At 33.4% G+C, this 21,899-nt stretch overlaps 1 protein-coding gene across 4 annotated transcripts in view; it reads right to left on the bottom strand.

The window, feature by feature from the left end:
• Nucleotides 1-1,630: 1,630 nt before the first annotated feature.
• The window catches only part of LOC119668775 (disheveled-associated activator of morphogenesis 1), a 101,412-nt gene continuing 81,143 nt past the window's right edge, over nt 1,631-21,899 (bottom strand). For 2 of the 4 annotated variants that reach the window (XM_038078401.1, XM_038078403.1), the window contains 10 exons: nt 5,977-6,525; nt 4,986-5,183; nt 4,698-4,919; nt 4,464-4,641; nt 3,727-4,392; nt 3,455-3,663; nt 3,259-3,398; nt 3,038-3,199; nt 2,812-2,975; nt 1,631-2,680 (listed from right to left, as the gene is read on the bottom strand). In XM_038078401.1, coding sequence (XP_037934329.1) covers nt 1,824-2,680; nt 2,812-2,975; nt 3,038-3,199; nt 3,259-3,398; nt 3,455-3,663; nt 3,727-4,392; nt 4,464-4,641; nt 4,698-4,919; nt 4,986-5,183; nt 5,977-6,525 — 3,345 coding nt within the window. In that variant the 3' untranslated portion in view covers nt 1,631-1,823. Of the gene's footprint in view, nt 2,681-2,811; nt 2,976-3,037; nt 3,200-3,258; nt 3,399-3,454; nt 3,664-3,726; nt 4,393-4,463; nt 4,642-4,697; nt 4,920-4,985; nt 5,184-5,976; nt 6,563-21,899 lie in introns of those variants that run through there. The other 2 variants (XM_038078402.1, XM_038078404.1) reach the window with 2 other exon arrangements.

The following is a 21,899-nucleotide window of genomic DNA, read 5'->3' as shown; positions in this document are numbered from 1 at the left end:
TTTCAAACTGCAAAAAAAATTAAAAGCATAAAAATGCTTAATGGATATATACAATATATATGGATATACACAACTTCTTTATCTACGATTCAATGTCAATAAAAGAAATCATATACAAAAATTTTGTGTTTTGTATTAATGTATAACATATAATTGTACTAAAATTATACAAATATTACAAATTGTAATAATATAAATTATTAAAATAAAATATTATTTTAAAAACTTTTATTTTAAACAAAAATTAAACTCATAAGTACATACTATGCATAAATCATGTACTCATAGCATCAAATTATCAAACAAACAAAAAACAAGTATACGTACAGAAACGAAATGCTTTCAAAAACCAATACAAAATAAAAGTGATCTAATTTTTTGGTGCAACGCTTTGCTTTGCATTTTATGCAAAGACTTTGCAGTGAAATTTTTATTTGCAAAGTGCAAAGTAAATTATGTTAAATCTTTGGTGCAACGCTTTTCACTTGTACTTTGCAAAAAAAAGTCACTCATAAGTTTTGCAAAGTGAAAAGTGAAAAGTGTTGGTGCAACAGGGCCCAGTATAAAATTTCATCAAAAATCAAATTTGTAATAATTTAGAAAAACTTGTACATTGCATGCACACAAAGTCATATATTTTACGAAAAATATATATAAAAACAAAAATTATGCATTAACTTCAGAAATATTCCCCTACTTATCCTTACATATGAATGCATTTAGAAGGTGTGCAATTAGAATGAAGAATAGAAGTGTTAGTGGTGTTTGTACGTCCGCTCAGCACCAAATAGCTCTTCTTCGTCTTTGACTACTATCAAACGTCCTTTCCCTTCTATTTCCTCATTATTTAAAAAGAAAACAAATTTTGTAAATAAAAATAAAAACAAAAAATTGCACTTCACTGATTGTCCTTTTGTCTCGATGTAGAAAAACTCAGGAAACATAATGCAAAACAAAAAACTGTCGCTATATAAATCACATAAGCACGTAAACAAACTATATAAATAGAAAATATAGCACCAATTTCTATACTATATCATACACCACCTCATACGCATATTCAACAGTTATTTTGTATGTTTCGAACACTTAAGATCATTGTGTTATACGCAGCTTTTGTTTGTCCTAATTGTTCTACAATCCAAATCTCATATGTGCTTTTAGCTAGCTATTCAAGCTGGCTGCTATGAAATCATTGGAGTTATTTTTTTGTTTTGCATTCGCAATGTGTATATTATTTGTATGTGGCATAACTTATATGTGGTGTTGAACTACCCGTACCAAGTACCCTGTTCATTGAGTACCACTTTTTTATCATACTTCGAAAAATGTAAGGTATATAAGTATTTTGCTTCTTCAAATAATAATAATCAAAAATACAAGGTGAATCGCATGATTCCAAATCTCCAATTAAAACCTTTTCTGTGAAAAACAATGCAGTGTAAGTAAATAATTATCAATATTATTTGTATGTAAATTACATACTTGATAAAAAAAACGGTTTGTTCTTGTGTCAATTTGTTTGATTATATTTGTTAAAATTTGGTTTCGCTTTCATTTATACATAATTTAAAAGTTACAAAGTTAATATTAGTTACAAATTCATATAAAAAATGTTAATAAACTGTCCTTTCGGAAGAAAAAAAAGCTTTATTCAGTTAAAATTTATAAACATTTGAGTAAGACAATTCTTTACAATATTGTTTGAAATTCGAAACAGCAATAAACCAATCAAGTTTAAAATCTTGAAACAATTTCAATAAAATATGTTACTCTAAATCTACAGAAATCTTGAATACTGAAATAAAACTGCGAAATATTATTTATTGTTTTCTAATTGTACGTTCTCGACTTTCTTCGCGATGCAGTCCATGCTTTGGAGGAGAAATACTGACACTATTAAGTCGAGATTTACGCGATCGCTTGAATTTGGCCATATCTTCACCAAATACATCGCCGGTACGTAACGCTGAAATTAAATCATCAAATTCACCTTTATTATCGCCTTTAATCGGCAAGTCTCCATTGGTTGGTGACTTGAAACCCAAATTGCGTGCAACAGAGGATATAAGCCCTTCCTTATTTTTACGCTCTAAAGTTCGTCTTTTAAGTTCCGCTTCTTGTTTCGCACGTTTTTCTTCTTCTTCTTGTCTTTTGCGGAAATTTTCATTATCCTGCTTAGCTTCAGAAAAAGCAGAAAGAAATGCGTCGAAAATACCGAAAAATTCATCAGGTTGCAATATAGAGCCATCTTCTCCAAATAGTCTTACAGCACGATCGAAGCGCGTTTTCATATCCTGAAACCTATCTTCTAATTCAGCAAATCTTACTGAAGCAGTAGCATGAAATTCACGCATCACAGGTAGAAAACGATCACTTTGTTGCGCTGGTCCTGATGCTCGATGAAACTCAATTTCACGCACCAATTCTGCTAACCCAGTGCGCAATGTTTGAATATCTTTTTCCATTTCTCCTAAAGAAACTTTGGAGGCTTCACGAACATGTGGTATATCGTCTTCTAGTTTTAGTAAGTCTCTAAATTTTCTATCGATTACTTGCACTAGATAGTGTAGCAAAGTTGTACCCTTAGCAGCACTTGATTTCGTATCAGCAAGACGATTGAGCGAAGCTAGGCGAAAACCAGATGCATTACCTCGTGCACCGCGATTCATATAGTTACCTAAAAAAATACCAATTATTCTAATATAGAATCATTTCAAAATATATATATTCAAATTTAGAGAAAAATAAATAATAAAATTAATTTTATAAGTTCACTAAATTATTGATAAAAAAATGGAAGCCATTTACCTAGTGCTAAAACTAATTCCAGTAATTTTCTTAATCGTCTGGATCGTGCTACTTCACGCGATGCCTCCATTATACTAGTAATGCGTGGAATAAGATCATTTACCGTAAACATAAAACGTTTTTTATAATGTAAGCTCTTTAGACGTTGTTCATAATGTGCTATTCTAAGTAACGGAAACTTATGTAATATTAAAAAAACAAAGCTTGATATTTTTAATATAATTACTTAGAAATCTCGTACAAAAAACGATCAGCTCTCGCTAGTGATTCAATATCTTCACTGTGCTCATCTAATAAACCTCTTTCCTCTGCTGATGGTGTGAATTTTAACAATTGTTCAACCATGTCAAGTGCTAATTGCTCATTACAATCCATTGATAAAATTGCTCTGCACATAAAACAAGATAATGTCAAAAATATATATAACAGTTTTCATTACTTAAATACTTAGATATTTCTTCATCGGACATTTTTAGTTTACTCAGCAATATCGTGCAATTTTGAGCACGCCGACCATCTATAACAGAAATAACCTTAGCACGGTGCTTGCCCATTACAGGCAAGTCTTCAATGGAACCATCGTTCTGCTATTATATTAAAGTATATAAAAATAGATTTAAGTAATATGTAGTTTTAAACGTACCACCGACACACCATTTTTCTGGTAAGCTGAAAAAAGCTTATCTATCGCTTCTAACTCTATGTTTGTATACCATTTAGATTCATCCAATTCATTCCAAATTGTACCTTGCACTTTAGCATCAGGTAATTTAGACCAATTAAAACTTTTAAGTGGGTTTGTGGGTTGAGGCACATTCTTTTTTGGCACTTCAGATTTTGGTGGTGGTGGAGCTGAAGTAGTCAGAAAAAATTTTTATGAATAATGATCATCTTTTTAATTTTAAGATCGGGTACCCATTGCCTGCGCGATTAATAAAGATGGTGCCCCAGGGCACGGTGGTGGTGGAGGAGGTACTGCTGTAATTGGTGGTGGTGGTGGAGGTATAATCTTCATAGGAGGTGATTGTGGTGTACATGTCACATTACAACCTATTAGTCCGGCTACCTTTTGATCATCTGGTATGCTGCCCTCAGTTACTAAACGTTCTAGTCGTGCGCGTTCTTGTTGCTCATTTATGAGACGATGTTGTAACTCTTCAGATTTCATTTCAGCAATTTGTGCGCGTTGTACAGCTTGTGAGTGATAAGCTGATTCTTTTTCCAAACGCTCTCTTATGCGTGATAGACCTGTTTCTAAGTCTTCTTTCTCCTGCATCCGCAAATCAAGTTCTTGTTCTTTTTTAGCTAAACGTGATTGTACATCAAAGTTTTCTTTTTCTAATTCATTCGCTCGTTTTCGTCCTTCAATTAATTCCTCCTCCTTTACTAGCAGATGTATGATTTTATTGACATTTATTTTAAGGGGCGCAACATCTGGGTTGTGTTCTGGAAAATTTATTCGTTTGTCATTATGTGATTCATCAGAATCTATATCGCAGTGTGGACGTTCTTGAGTTTGCAATACAATTTGTTGCACGATTCGGTCAAACATGAGCCAATGCTGTGTACAGTGACCAGTATCTTAGTCACATGAAATTATGTTCCTTAATGATTTTTTTTTTTTTGTAATGTCATTGTAGTTGTATACTTACATGGTAACAGCAACATATGTTTCAATAAAGAAAGTAAATGTGGATATGCTGATGAATGGCTTAACTTTCGACGTAATATGTCGAACATGGCTGTGGCACTTTTAGTATCGACGTGCTCCTGGTCAAATTTACGTGCTAATTCCTTTTCATCTTCGGTTCTAACCATTTCAAAGAAATCCTATATGATGGTTTAAGATATTTTAAAAATTTAGATTTATTTCATAGAAGTAATACCAAATGTCTGTCCAAAGTTTCATTTTCATGCTTTCTTAATTTGTCTATGATAGGCTGTATACCTAGCATTAAAAATTCATAGCGCAAGTGTAGTCGAAATTCTAAATTTTCTTGACCAGGGCCGTAATTAAGAACAGCGTTTATGAATGACATAATTGCAGTTTTTAAATTAACGTCATCACGATAAGCACCAGACCAACGATCTAAATCATTAATTATACTCTGAAATATATACAGTTACGTATTATATATATACTATTTTTATATATTCGTATATGTCCTACAAACCTGAAAACGTGTTCGTTCAGCTGTAAAATCTTGAAAATTGATCATTGATTGCAATACTTTTCTGTGTCCACCAGGTACTAAGCACACAGCACCCAGTATTTCTAATGCAGCTACTTTAGTCTTAATGTTATCTGCAGCCAGTGAACGCGCAATAATATCTATCGAAGTTGGATGTGCGAGTACGTGAGAACGGCCAGTCTACATTAAGTATAAAAACAACATTATAGTTTCTACACTTTAAAAGTAAATCAAAAACACGTTTTAAGTAATATATTTCTAACTTGTACATACATTTTTTTATTCTGCGTCGTCTTTATAAATTTGCATTTTTAAGGACATTTATTTTTATATTATATTAACTTGAGATATTATTTGCCAAACGCTAAATTTTCAATATGATAAGACGTTTAGGTGTAGTATAAACATTGTATTAATAATTTTACCACTATTAAAATTAGTGTGTTTAAATTTAATGTATTGTATCAGGAAACTTCTTTGACAAATGACAGAACTGATGCGAAGTACCAATGAAGCATTACAATTTCTTTTTAGTGGACTAACAGATCAAATTCTTTTAACCCATTATATATTTAATATATTAACATTAACATTCAAAAAATATTTTATATAAAATATGTTGACTAAATGAATCAATACAAAAAAAAATTATAAAAAATGCGTTGATATATTTTGTCATGTACAAATAGAAGTGAACGATAAGGACATGAATACAAATGTTTAATGTGGTGTATAAAAAGGAATCTAATGCAGATCCTAATTGTCGTTTCTATTGGACAGATTATTTATAATAGAAATTTGTATTAATTTCATTTTTTTAAATATATTCTTATTATTCTGAACGCATTTTGAAATCTTTAGAAAAAATGTTACAAATTAAAACGATTTGCAATCGATTCTTGTCCATAGAACTAGTTTTGAAAAACAATTTATTTACCCGTATATTCTTTAACAAAAATAACTAGCAACTTACTGAATTATTCATTAAGGCTTTAATGCAACCAATGAGACTAGTGTGTAGCATATTATTCGCTACACTTATATTCATATTCTGTAGAAGGCTTAACAATGCTGGTAAACCGTCTAATTCAACAAACCGCAACACAAAACTATGTGTTGAGGTGCGCAGTGCAGTTTTAAGAGCATCAATGAATGTTTTGTGACTTTCCATGCGTGTATTGCACTCATGATATGGTGACTCCTCTGGATCTATAGGAAGGTGATGTAAGAGATCTTTCAACTGCTCTATATAGTGTTCTACAGTTGGTGGTAGGTTGAGATTTGTAGCTGAACTTCCATCAATGGTATCAAGTGGGGACTTACGTGACCCATAAATTTGCCACTTTTTTTGTGGAGGCAAACTTAACATTGCTGCCTTATTTGGTGCCGTCAAATCAAGTTCCTCGACGAGTTCGGCAAACTTTGTATCAACTTCATCGACAGATGGCATTGGTTGAGTGGGCGTTAAAGTTTGTAATGTAAACGCGCCTTCCACTACACAAATTTCTGGTGGTTCGTCATCCTGTAGAAACGTAAGAGGTAACTTTACAATATTACTTTATTAAATCAAACTGTAAAAAATATATATATATGACATTAAAATAAAATATTGAAATTTAATAATTCACCAATAAAGTTATTTTCACAAGTTCATTGCAATATTAACAATTTCTTGCCTACTTGCTTTGTAGCTTTGGATACCATTTAGTTTTATTTATGTAAGACTCTTATAGGTATGATGCATGCTAAAAACAGTCTGAAAAACTTAAGGTAGAAACACATTTGTGCGTAGTAACTGCCTTCGTGGCAAGTTTTGACGTATGACTACCCTGCTGTGGACGAGAGTGTATATCTAAACGTGTCAATCGTTGATCGCTTTAGTATAAGCGCTGACAAACCTTGGCGGCTTCTGACCAGCTACCTTTCCTGCCTAAAGACGTTACCGCGATCAGGTGATAATCGCCTGTTTCGCAAATCTTGTCAGCCAATTTGGCTAACTTGATCAGTTTAATATTTGATGTCTAAAGGATTGCGCGCATTTGTGGAGGCAAACGTTGGAGCAAGTACTCGTCGCTAAATTTGTCGTCGTCCTTCATTTAATAGTTGAGTGGGCCGGTGGTCACCATGTTCGACGTCTGATAATAACCTCTCAGATTCGATATATCGTTCGATGATCTGATTTTTGAAGTTTTCGTATCGGTTTGGTGGTGGGTGTTGCACAGCGTCCGCCACGTCGCACAGTGGGGTAAAAGACCCTTAAAATGGCGATAAATTCACCTGAGTTGAAAAGCTGATTGTTGACTACTTTTATATATATATATAGAACGGAAAAATAAAAAAAAAATTTTTTTTATTGTTGTTTTTTTTTTTACAAAGTTTTCATTAACATATTGAATTTTGGTTACTTTTACCGTAATCATATATACATTATAAAATATAATCCTTATTGTCAGCATCATCACCATTATCGTCATCATCATCGTCATGACCATCATAATCATCACTGATACATTGGAAATTAGTATTTTTTACAGGTGGTGATTTTAAAAGATTTAAAGCTAATGGTGGCATATGTTGAAACTTTTTTTTATTCAGTTTTCTAAGGCTTGAAATAACGGGATCAGAACTAATGAGAAACCTATTCAAAATATCGTAATTGGTCTTTTCTCTGCTACATTTACGTGTAAAATGTTCTCTATATTTTTTAAATTCTTTGTTAAGAGCTTCTTGCGCTTCCTCCATTAATTGGCCAATTGGTAACATAGCGTGCGATATTATTTCCGGACCATGAATAAAGTATTTATGTAGCGTAGGAGGCATATTATACCAAGCATATTTCGATACAAAATGTCTAGCAGTTTCATGTGCAAAACATCGAAACCTTTTAATTTCTATTTCATGGCCACAAGAAACAACAATCAATATGATATGCATCCTTTTTATTAAATCTAAATCAACACTAGTGATTTCAGCCGATAGCTCTGCATTTTGAAAGAACCTTCTGGCTGTATTCCCATCATTTGAGTTACCAAATCCAGGTTTTGGTTGATCAACGATTAAACCAGCTCTATCTTTGAAGTCTTTTTGAATACGTCTCTTTGTTTCCATGACAATTTTTTTATCGTATTCTGACTTTGCTTGCCATTTTTTTATGGGTAATTTATATGATAAATGCAGTAAACATTCAAAAAACCTTATCCAACCATGCAATACCGACAACCCAAAACTAAGACTAGAAGTTTCAACATTTTTAGCAATCATTTCATCAACTGAATTAAACTTTGCACTAGTTGCACCGCATAAGTAACACTTTTGAGTTGAAGTTGAGGCCTGTTTAAATGAGGTATGGCCAGAGCTTCCATAAAATCCCCACTTAGTTTGTAAACAAAAACTTGTTAATTCTTTTTCGCATAAAGTAACAATAACGGAATTTTGTAACAGTACTAGAAGTGCTTTTAACTCAACTTCAGCCGAAGTTTCAGTTATTTTAATATAGTCGGAATGTGGATAGCAAAGTTTTTTAGCTGACTGTACCGATGAATATGACGGAAAACGATCTGGAGCAGCCTGCCTGATGATGTTATATTGATGCCGCGTTAACTGAGCATCAACAATTATAGCCAACGCTTTTTCATTCGTAATTTTCTTGCCTTTTTCCATTGATTCAGTTAAATTTTTTTTATACTTTTCTGCTCTTGTTGGTGAAGATGTTGATAATTCGTATACCAACTTAGAACCCTCAATATTTCCTGAAGCTTTTAAATTTACCTTGGTAGCAAAAGCAAGCATAGGCAGCGAATAACTCTCTCGTAGAATTTTGGTTTTTTTGTATCTAGTGGATACATCACACTCTTTAAATGTAATTCTTTACAACCGCGTTTACATTTATTATAAGAAGTAAATCCTATAGATGAATCTAACCAATTACGGTTTAATTTGAGAAAGCGATCTTCTACTCTGTGTGCTTTTGCCCAACGTATTTTAAAATGCCTACAAAAATTTTTCAGAATCTCTTCCAAATTTGTGCCTTCGTCTGCCGCACCAGTACGATTTTTTATTTCGTTTTTTAAGAATTGAAATTTCTCTTCAAACCCTTCAAACCCTGAGTTTTTCATAATATCATACAGCGTCTGACGTGAAATGAAAATAGTGTTTGATAAGGTTCCTATAAAGAGAATACATTTTCTTATTATCAGATAACTTTTAGAAATCACATTCTTTTCCCCTTTTACCTTTCGCAAATTACGTTGACATCACTTTTATTGTTACTTATTACAAAAACAGAACAAAACAAAAGAAGAAACAAACACATTATATCAACAATGTTTGCTTACATACAATAATTATCAATTACAGTGAGCAAATTGGTGCAGACATTGCAGCACTAAAATCTGAATATTTCAGAAAAGGCACAAAAGGGCAACTTAATATTTTGCCACGCGGTAGTCAAATATATATACTTTACATATAAATTGGAATTATTAGTACATTTTACTGCAAAAATAACTTTTATTAATTTGCTGAAAATACATGTAATTTCAAGACTATAACAAATAAATTTTTTTTAATTATTTATACACTTATTCTGTAATCGCAAATTCATTTAAATATAAGAAAAATACCTGAGCTTGAAGGTTCCATAAGTCAAAAATTACTTGTAAATAAAATTTTATTTCAATTAGCACTTCAAATCACTAAAAAATGTTCAGCGCACTCTTGACACAGCTTAACAATGAATAAATATGTAAATTCTGAAGCGTGCTATAGAGATACCGTTATATATATAACATTAATTTTTTCAGCCAGTGTTGCAGAATTTTATCTACTTTCTCCTAATATCAAATATGACTACGATATCCAAAATATATTTTTCGAATTAATCCACAAAATCAGGGTCAATTACCCCACTGTGCGTTGGCTTCAACACTGGACTCAATTACAGGTACTAAGGTGTTGAATTTGTCCACACCGTTGCTAGTACCTGCCACCGCGATCTACACCTCGGTCTAAGCAAATCATATCTCGAGCCGTTCTTGCTCGACCCGTGGCACCTTCACTTAGACGCGGTTTACGATTAATTCTGAAGCTCCGTGGTTTTGTTCAAACGATACTGCATTCTCACCTTGTACAGTTCTGACAAAATATTTTTGTGTAGTAGAAATATCCTAAAAAGACAACTCATTATTTAAACAAATAGTTTTAAAAGAATTAATATGATGCTATGACGTCGGGGTTTCATCACTTTAGATGTTTCTGGATGTTGTCTTTTTAGTAGTTGCAAGATATTGACATTTCAAGTTCCAAGACCAAGGATGGCATTAACTTTGATGTGCTGGATCAATGAATCTTCTTGACTTTCGTATGCTTCTTTGAACAGTTTTCAAGTAGATGTTGTTTCTCCCGTGAAGCAATGAATGCACTACATGCACCCATCTTTGGTAGGGAGTCTGCTATTTTATTGCCCTCATCATCTTCATGTCCCGGTACCCACATAAGAGTAGCATAGTTCTTCGATGCTAGAGTATTGAGAAGTTGAAAGCATTCCCAGGCCAACTTTGACTGAAATGAAGTTTTGCTAAAGATTTTAGAGCTACTTGGCTGTCCGAAAGAATGCATATTTAGTTACCCCGGGTTCCCCTACGTAGGCATTCTCTCGCAGTTTTTCCCATTAAATATCCAATAAAATTTCTATTAATAATTTATAATTTTTCGCCTAATAAAAATATGCTAATTTACAACCACGAATGAGGTAAACATTTTGGTTATCAGCCACACAAATTTAAACAATATTGGTGTGATAAATAAGAGATAAACAGCAATATTACACAAAGGGACCAAATTATTTAATATTTCACAGCAATCTTCTTTTAATGTATATTATTTGCTAGTAAATTAATTTCAAAATAGCAAAAAAAAATTCTTTTTTATTTTAAACATTTTTTGTAAGTTCTTACAAATGGTTACTAATATACATTCTTAATAAAGCCATTCGTAAGTTCGCTTAGTGCTGGGATATACTCAGCCGTCTTCCAAGGTCCTTACGAGAAATTTATTTAATGAAATCCTGACACTTCTGACTTCCCCTGACAACCGAACATGAAGATAAAACGAGCTCCCTTGTTAATTGTTAACGCGTTCAGGATTTCTGAGGGTATAGTACAGACACACGTTACTGCTGAAATTACCTGTGTTATACCCCGCGCGTGTGACCTAGATTCAATCACTATTAAAGTCCTGAATCTTTCTTAACGTTATGTTATCACTCAACTGTGCCGATGTCACCACCGCTACCAAGTACAAATAGAAAGCTTGATATATAAAGTCACTGTTCACATATATTTGTTTATTTTTCATGTAATTATAAAGTTTTATTTATTTAAAAATATAATTAATGTTTAAAAATTATAAAAAATATAATTCATTAAATTTAGTTAATAAAATTAAATTTTTATTACATACTATTTCAATACAAACTCACTTACATGCATAGAAAATGTTTAAATTTCTTTTTTATTAAAAACGAAATAAGTTTCCAATTTTTTTTCTCTGGTAATCACAAAAGTTTTATTCACTTATAAATATATTTAAATTACTTTAAATTTTCAATTATATAAATATAGTCCAGCAAATTAAATTTAATTTTTTTTGTTTTAATTAAATTATACCATACGCACATCAGCCACATCTTTCTGCTGCATGAACTTCCTACGTAGTTCACGATAAACGATACCCTCCGCTAATGCGATGGAGTTCATTGAAAGTCGCCAAAATTCAATTAGTTTTGTTCTTCTGCAATGCATTGAGTGAAAGGTTAGATTACGGCGAATTGGTTTCTTCCAATAATGTGGAAGCTGGAAGGTGGTCTTTATTGAGCTTTGATCGGCACAAAATCTTTCTTGTTTGTGACGTGATATATTATTATTTTGGTTTGGTTATAACAAATGTGATTCAACTTACTATCGGCGAACGTGGCTATTTTTAATAAAACTAATTATAATGCCATACAAAATTTATGGTTTATATTAAATATTAATAAAAGAATTTTTATTCCAGGTGTCTTTAATTGTTCAACGTAAGTGATATTTTTCGTGTTAAGTGATCGAAAGTAGTTATTATGTGTAAAATAAAAGTAGCGATGTACCTTTATGTAGGTTGAAAATTAGTCAACCATGTCTACGGCATTGTAACACTACATTTCTATGTAATAAAATTTGAGTTGTTGCACTCCATCCTTTCTTTCGGGTGAGGTGAATTTGACTTGAGTCACTACCTGCTGGAATAATTTCTGTTTCCTACGTTAAGAATCCTACGTGTAACATATTTAACTTTCGTCAGAAATCAAAGCTTACCATGTGGAATGCGCGCACACTCTCCGAAGCCTCTATGTTAGCACAAGCTTCGAAGGAAATGAACCGATACAAAATCGATATTATAGGTACATAGGAAACTAGATGGATCGGCTCTGGCGATCAAAAACTGGTCTCGAGCCAATATTTCGTATACAGTGGTCACCCACGAAATCTAGTTAACGGAATATGCCCTCTCCTGTTACAAAAAGCGAAACAAGCGCTCCTGGAATTTACTATGGTACAATGTTACGCCACAATGTATATTGTGAATGGATGCTGCTGATATAGTATGTTACATGTAGATCGGCAGGATGTTGAGCAATGTATATGTCAGAGTCCTGAATAGGATTTAAGGATCGCCTAATCGATCAAAATAAGAAAACGACCTGTCTGTGTAGCGGAAAATATTACTTAGCTCTTCAGCCGCTTAATGTTCGCATAAAAAACGATTCAAAGTAAAAGACGTTATCTTGTCTTAAGTCTAATAAAATCTAGTTTTATTATTAATTATTTTCGAACTTTCTAGTGAGCGGACGTGTTTTTAAGCCGGTCTCGGAAAAATTTAAATTTCAGTATAAAAACAAGTAAATAACAATCACTTTTAAAAGAATTACTTTTGTTATTAATACAAAAATAAAAAACAGAACATTCTCGGACAAAAAAACAATTCCTAAAAGTGAAAAGTGCATAAAATATTAATTTGAAAATAGCGCGCGCTTTTTCGATTTTTGTTGATTTTTGCACAACTTTAATATAAAAAAAAACTCAAATAGCTGACAGAGACAGCAAATTATTTTCTAAAGCTCAAAATAAAAAAAGTGAGCAAGCATTCAAACAAAATATCAGTGCGGTTTTGTGAATATATAAACAAAACAAAAAAGTGCTGATAGAGACAGCTAGTATTATTACAAACGTGTTCCACAAAAGCTGTAATTGGAAGCCCGCAATTCATCACAACACAACACAACATCAAAACCAACATACGTGCTAACATTGGATTTTGGAATTTAAAGATATTAATTTTATTAATTATTATTATTTTTTTATTATTATTATTATTATTATTATTATTCTTAGTATAATTATTATTCTTTTTTCTCTCTTTTTGTTTTTATTTATATGTTTAATTATTAGAATATAAAGTATAATATTTTACACATTTTCATTTTATTTTTACATCTTTATTTTTATTTTTATTATTTTCTTCTTTATATTAATTTAATTTAATTTTACTTATATTTATATAGTTAATTTAATTTAATATCAATTAATATTAATAGTAGTTAAATTAAGTAAATCTTATAGCACACCTGCTATTTGCATATATAACCACGTATGCAAATGAGCAATCAAAATCTAGTAAGAAGACATACGATAAGCATTCCAAGTAAACGTAATGCTTATTTGGTAATAGACGCATCGAATACGTTGCCTCTGAAAACTACACAAACTGACAAAAGCTTGTCAAACATTGCACCTTCAGCAACTTCGCTTGCATTTTCCGACTTAGCGAGTCCAAAAAATAAAATAAAGGTCCAAACAGGCATGGAACGCTATGTAAATATGAAACGCAAACTTAGTCCTCAAAAAAGCAATTCAAAAGGTGCTAAAATAACTAAAACCATCAAAGATAGTGCAACTACAAACATTCTTTCTGGCAATAGATTTGCTGAATTAGCTGAAACTACAGATGAAGCTAAGCAGCCTATTAACAAAAATTTTAAACCGCCTCCAATCTACTTGCGTGAACGCAGCTCAAATAAGCTAGTTACAATCCTTGCAAGTCTGATTGGAAATAATACTTTTCATATTGTTCCTATAACTAGGGGCAATATACACGAAACCAAAATCCAAATCGACACTGAAAACAATTTTAGAGTCATAACCAAATATTGCGAAGACAGCAAAAAAAAATTACTACACATACCAATTAAAGAGTAGTAAGGGCCTTGTTGTCGTAATTAAAGGTATCGAATCAGATGTAGAACCCATTGAGATAACAAATGCCCTAAGCGAAAAAGGCTTTAGCGCTAGAGCAGTAATAAATATTGTTAACAAAGATAAAATCCCACAACCTATGTTCAAAGTTGAACTTCACCCGGAAGCTTCTAAGCTTAAAAAAAATGAGAGCCATCCCATCTACAACCTACAGTATTTACTTCACCGCAGAATTAGCGTTGAGGAGCCCCACAAAAGAAATGGTCCGGTGCAATGTACAAACTGCCAAGAGTATGGCCATACTAAGTCATATTGCACTCTTCGTACAGTGTGCGTAGCTTGTGGCGAGCTTCACCATAGTTCCGAATGCGATAAAAAAGCATTAAAGGATACCAACTCCAAAAAATGTAGCAACTGCAGTGGAAATCACACTGCAAACTACAGAGGCTGTCCTATTTATAAAGAACTGAAACACAGGTTAGCTCTGCAGAAAGAAGCGTTGCGTAATCCTACAAGAAGCAACACCATTAAATTAGTTGAAGTACTTCAACCTTTAACTTCTAAGCCTGTTACACCAGGTGTTTCATATGCTAATGTCGTTAAATCTGACAAGCAACAAGCCCCTCCAGTTCAAAGTAATAGTTTGGAAATAATGATCTCCACTCTCACTCAGAGCTTAACTCAGTTCATGTCAATCATGCAAACTACTCTTAACGAGATAGTTAAAATGCAAAGCCAATTAATGCAAATGTTTTTGTCTAAATAATGAGTACTTTAAAAATTTGTACATGGAATGCAAACGGCTTAAGCCAACATAAACTTGAACTCACAAATTTCATGTCCCGAGAAAGTGTGGATGTAATGCTTTGCTCAGAAACACATCTAACTAACAAAAATTTCTTTTCTATTCCTGGTTATTTATTCTATAAAACCAATCACCCAGATGACAAAGCACATGGTGGTACAGGTATTTTGATACGAAGGCGTCTAAAACACAATTTTCTAGGTACATATGCTCATAATTATATGCAAGCCACATCAATATGCGTTAAGCACACAGGAAAAAATTTAACTTTATCGGCAGTTTACTGCCCTCCTCGCTTCAACATTACTGAGACCCAATTTACGGATTACTTTTTAACTCTAGGTGAAAGATTTCTTGCGGCGGGAGACTACAACGCCAAGCACACGTATTGGGGTTCACGACTCTGTAATCCAAAAGGAAAACAGCTCTACAATTCTATTCTAAATAGAAAAAATGCACTAGACGTAATCTCTCCTGGGCAGCCAACATATTGGCCTGCTGATAACAATAAAATACCAGACCTAATAGACTTCGCGGTATCCAAAGGCATAAGCAAAAATTTTATCTCAACATACACTAGCTGCGATTTGTCTTCTGACCATTCTCCAGTTACATTTTGCTTACTTGATGGTCCTCAGTTATATGACTGTTCCTATAGCCTTACAAGTCCTAGAACAAACTGGCTTAAATATAAAAAGTATATTAACTCACACATACACACAAACTACAAGATAAAGTGTAAGTCTCATATTGAATTCGCTCTGTAAAATTTAACTAAATAGTAAATTTGGCTAAGTAGTAAATTATTTAAAGTACTTACAGTATCTTTTTAATTGCACATCAACAAAGTGTTATAGTTATGAAAGTTTCTGCGCATGATTTGCTGAATTAATGGTATAAATTGTGTGCGTATATATTTTGTAATGGAAATGGATCAGAATTTGGCGCATTTATTTATGGAACATAATTTTATTAATAATAGTGGATCGTAATTTATATAATACAAAAAAAATCTGATAGAGACAGATAGCTGCAGTTTTTATACACAAATACATAAATCAGCTGATAGAGACAGCAAAAAAACAAAAAAGCTTTTAAGCTTAAAAATAATAAATTAAAAGAAGTGTTGTAAAACTTCAAATCCAATTATATAAAATATAATTGTAAAGTTTAATTATTGAATATTAATACGAGAAATTTTGTGAAGAATTGAAATTAAAGTTTTTGCATTAACATTTATCTGAATTCTTGCTGACCGGGAAAAGTGTGTAAATAAACCAAGATACTTAACATTTTGTTATATATTTATCACAGACAAGAACCTGTTTCTATTTATAAGTCTTTAACTATACATGGATGTCAACCAACCTCCACCCCAGGGTGGGGGGCAAACACCATTCTCGATTAAAAATATTCATAGCGACATGTCATCAATTCAGCTCGCAAAAATTAAAGAAATGGAGCTTCTATGCCTCCAACTCAGAAAAGAAATTGAATTTCTCAAAGCAGAAAATGCCTCCCTTCGAAGTGCAAGTGCAATATTCCCAGACAGAAAAGATGGTGAACAAATTGAAACACTCACTTATGAGACTGATGAGGAGGAACTCGCTAAAGAAACAGATTGGATTTTGAAAAAAAAGCCAAGCAAAAAGCGTAAAGCCGTAGAATCTCCAGAGTGCAACACATCCCCATTGAATTCCTCTAATGTGGCAACTATAGCGAGCAGTAAAAATACCCAAGTGGAGCTGAAAATAGCTCGTCCACCACCAATTATGGTCTCTGAAGATTATAAATACTCAGAACTGCAAGCTGTTGTAAAAAGTAACTGCAAGAAAGATTTTTTTATTAAGCTCCTCAATAGCGGTACTTATAAAATCAGTACATTTGAAATAGGCGACTACAGAGCTATTACAAAAGTGCTGTCTTCAAAAAAAGCTGCCTGGTATTCGTATGAAAACAAGCATCTCCGACCATTAAAGGTTATTGCAAAAAATCTTCCTCATTCATGTGACCCAGTCGATATCGTATTCGATCTGAAACAGCAAGGTTTTAAAATCGTGAACGCGGTCAACAAATGGAAATCACATTCAAAGATTCCACTTAATATGTTCATGCTTACATTTGAGGCGACAGGGGATATAAAAAAAATATATAACATTAAAGCTATTTTAAACTGTGTTGTAAAAATTGAACCAATAAAGCACTCAAAGCAAATACCACAGTGTAAAATATGCCAAGCGTATGGTCACACACAAAATTATTGCGGCAAATCAGCCCGGTGTGTTAAATGTGCTGGCAGTCACAGTACTGCAGAATGCAACAAACCTGATCAGCACCAACCAAAATGTTGCAACTGCGGTGAGGGACACCCGGCCAATTACAGAGGTTGTATAGTAGCCAAAGAACTTCAAAAATTGAGAAACAAAAAAATTGGTGAACAAAACAAAGGTAAACAGCGTAATCATATATCGGCTGAAAACCAACCTGAAAATAATCAAACTGATGTTCTAAATAAAAACCCAAAATCGCTTAATAATAAAAAAACATATTCGGATGTAGTTCAATCCAACACTGAGGACGATGGTAATTACAAAATACTAACACAAATACTGGAAAAAATCACTACTCAAGAAAACTTTTATAAAGCATTGGACAAACGCTTGACTAGGCTAGAGCAAAAACTCAACAAAACAAATAATGCTTAGTTATATAAAAATAATGCTATGGAACTCGAACGGTCTTCTTCAACACCTTAGAGAGCTTGAAACAGTCCTATCAGTCAAAGATGTTGATGTTTGCTTAATTAGCGAAACTCATTTTACTAACCAAACATATGTTAAACTAAAGAATTACGAAGTATATAGCGCAGTCCATCCTAGTAATTGCGCTCGCGGAGGAAGTGTTATTTTAAATAAAAAATCATTAAAACATTACGAGTCTACAAAAATATTCAAAGAGGAATTCCAGGCAATAACTGTTGTCCTTGACTTACAAAGCAAATTACTACTAACATCGGTATACAGTCCTCCAAGACATTCAATTAAATCCGAACAATACAAAGATCTTATAGAAACTCATAAGCATCGCTTCATTATGGGTGGCGATTTCAACGCTAAACATACGCATTGGGGCTCTCGCTTAATTACAACGAAAGGTAGAGAACTCCTCAAAGCTATACAGCAAACTGGCTGCGAATGCTTGTCATCCGGGAACCCAACCTATTGGCCAACTGACCCAACAAAGGTGCCTGATCTACTCGATTTCTTTATAACCAAGCAAATTTCGTCCTACAATTTAAAAATGACAGATGGAGTAGAACTAAGCTCCGACCATTCCCCTCTCTACATAACCCTCTTCGAATCTGCCTTAATAAATAAAAAATGTCTAAAACTTGAAAATAAATATACAGATTGGAGTTACTTCAGAAGAATCCTTAATGAAAACACCATTGCTTCAAAAGAAATTTGTGAAGAAAATGATCTTGAAAGCGAAATTTTGAACCTTACAAATTTACTACAACATGCGGCATGGTGCAGCACGCCCACATTAAGGAATGCAACCTATCCTCATAAATACCCAAAAGTCATTGTGGATCTTATGCGGGAAAAAAGAAAGATGCGGAAAAAGTGGCAGCAATCCAGATTTCCAGCAGACAAAGCCATTCTTAACAGACTTACAAAAGAACTCAGCCTAAAAATCAAGCAATTTAAAAATAATCAATTCAACTACTACCTATCTAACTTAAGTAATGATCGTGCTACCAACTATTCTCTCTGGAAATGCACACGAAACCTTAAGCGACCTTTAGTACACAAAGCTCCAATTAAAAATCACGCTAATCAATGGGCTAAAAGCGATGAGGAAAAAGTGGAGGTCTTTTCCGAACACCTGTCAAAAGTGTTTTCCATAGACGAAAACGTTAACAATGCAGTAATCTGCCCTCCTAGGACAGCACATTCATCATGTATTCCACCAACCACCGAGCTTGAGGTAATGATGATTATTAAAAATGAACTTAAGCTAAAAAAAACCCCAGGTTATGAATTGATAAGTGCTGAAGTTTTAAAAGAAATTCCTGCAAAATGCGTAGTTAAAATTACGAATATATTTAACGCTATAATACAGATGCGAACCCTTCCATCCCTGTGGAAAGTATCTGAAATTATCATGGTACATAAGCCAGGAAAGGATATTAATGACGTAAGTGGTTACAGACCAATAGCACTTCTGCCTGTACTTTCAAAAATATTTGAAAAAGTCTTACTGAAAAGAATCCTTCCTCTGATTGAAAGTCAAAACATAATACCTTTACATCAGTTTGGTTTTAGGTGCAATCACTCCACCATAGATCAAGTCCATAGGATTACCAATGTAGTAGAAAAAGCTCTTGAGGAAAAAAAAATCTGCTCAGCTGTGTTTTTAGATGTGTCGCAGGCTTTCGATAAAGTCTGGCACTCCGGATTGCTTACCAAAGTAAAAAATATTCTCCCAACGGAGTATTATGACATAATCTCCTCTTACTTATCTGATCGTTACTTTCGAGTAAAGCACGGTGATACCTATAGTAAACTGCATAAAATTAACGCTGGAGTTCCGCAAGGTAGTGTCTTGGGTCCTCTTATATCTGATTTATACACACGACTTGCCAACGAGTGCAACAACGTTCACAGCAACTTTTGCTGATGATACTGCAGTCCTTGCAGTTGGAGAAAGCGCAGTAATAGCAGCTAATAATTTGCAAAATAGTATGGACAGTATAATTGCTTGGACAAAAAAATGGAAAATTAATCTGAATAAAGAAAAATCAGTGCATGTAAATTTCACAAATCGAAGCATCAGTCATATACCTGTCTACATCGATGAAGCACAAATCCCTCACGCGAATACTGCGAAATACTTGGGTATGACTTTGGACGCTAAACTAAGATGGAGCGAGCACATAAAAAAGAAAAGAAGTGAATTAGATCTTAAATTCAAATCGTTGAAATGGTTAATCGGCAAAAAATCAAAACTATCGCTTTTCAATAAACTTGTATTATACAAACAAATGCTCCAGCCAATCTGGACATATGGAATACAGCTATGGGATTGCGCAAGCAGAACACAAATTTCCATCATCCAAAGATTCCAAAATTTCATGCTACGGAGTGTAACAAACGCGCCATGGTACGTGAGAAATTCTGACTTACATCGTGACCTTGGAGTGACAACAGTACAGGAAGAAATTCATACCAAAGCCAAATCACACCAAGATAGACTTAGTTGTCACATAAATGCTGAGGCGCATTTACTAGCGACAACTGAGCCAATACGCCGTCTAAAGCGCCGAAAGCCGTGCGATCTTTGGGCTTAAATCATTGAAATATAGTACAAATAATTTATTATTGCGTGGAATCGCCTAATCTATTTAAATTTAAATTGCTTGTTAGTTATCTAATAACTAGTTGCTTTATGTCTTGTTTTGTTTTATTTATTGTTCTTTAAAATCATATATAATAATAAAACAATTTATAATAACAAAAAAAAAAAAAAAAAAAATATTGAGGACGCAACCTCAGTTTTAAACTCAATTCTGATTTCAGCAGCAGAAAACTCCACCCCTAAAGGCAATAAAATTTACAGATTCAATAGAGTACTTACAAATAGTGACATAGAGAATTTAGTTTTACAAAAACGTAGATTAAGGCGTGAATGGCAAAAATCTAGGTCCCCTTTAGCGCAAAACTTATTTAAGGAAGCCCAAAGGAGACTTAGATCTGCATTAAGCAAGGAAGTCAAAGTCAGACAATATAATTATATTCAAAACCTATGTCCAAATGGCAAAAACCATTCATCTTTGTGGAATGCTAGCAAAGGTATAAATCCTCCCATAGACTCCGATTCTCCAATAAGAAACTCTCTTGGAAACTGGGCGCGAAGTGATGAAGAAAAATCTAACGTTTTTGCTGATTACCTAAAAGAGGTGTTCCAACCAAATCCTGCAACAGGACAATATGACTTTCCCACTCAAGATCCACCAGCACCATCTATTGACATGAATATCACGGCCAATGATCTTGTCCAAATAATCACAAATAAGTTAGATTGCAAAAAGACACCGGGATATGATAATATCTCACCCATCATGATAAAAAACTTACCCCTTTTGGCCATACATTTTATCACAAGACTTTTTAATGCCATAATTAAATTTGGCTTTTATCCAACAGAGTGGAAAACATCCATGATTATTATGATTCATAAATCAGGTAAAGACCCCACGCTTGCCTCTTCATACAGGCCAATAAGCTTACTGCCATGCCTTTCTAAACTCTTTGAAAGAGCACTGCTTTTAAAGCTAAAACCGTTCCTTGACGTTCAAAACTTAATACCGTCCCACCAGTTTGGTTTTACGGAAAAACATGGAACTATTGAGCAAGTGAATCGTATAACGAATGAAATAAGACACGCATTTGAGCTCAGAGAATATTGTTCCGCGGTATTCCTCGATGTTAAACAAGCATTTGATAAAGTATGGCATAATGGACTCATATATAAGATACGCTGTTCATTACCTGCAAATGTCCACTCAGTTTTAGAATCGTATCTGCATAATAGAAGCTTTAAAGTGAAATGCAAATCTTATACTTCTAATAATTTCCCAATAGAAGCTGGCGTTCCACAAGGAAGTGTTCTTGGCCCTATATTGTATGTACTATACACATCTGATATCCCGATAAGTAGTTCAGTTATCACCACAACGTTTGCCGATGATACGGCAATTTTATGCCGAAACAGAAACGCTGTGCTAGCTTCAAACCAACT

The sequence above is a fragment of the Teleopsis dalmanni genome, chromosome 1, assembly GCF_002237135.1.
Source record: "Teleopsis dalmanni isolate 2A chromosome 1, ASM223713v2, whole genome shotgun sequence".
In the NCBI taxonomy this organism is placed as follows: domain Eukaryota; kingdom Metazoa; phylum Arthropoda; class Insecta; order Diptera; family Diopsidae; genus Teleopsis; species Teleopsis dalmanni.
The sequence above is the reverse complement of the archived record's forward strand: the minus strand, read 5'-3'. Positions and strand labels throughout refer to the sequence as shown.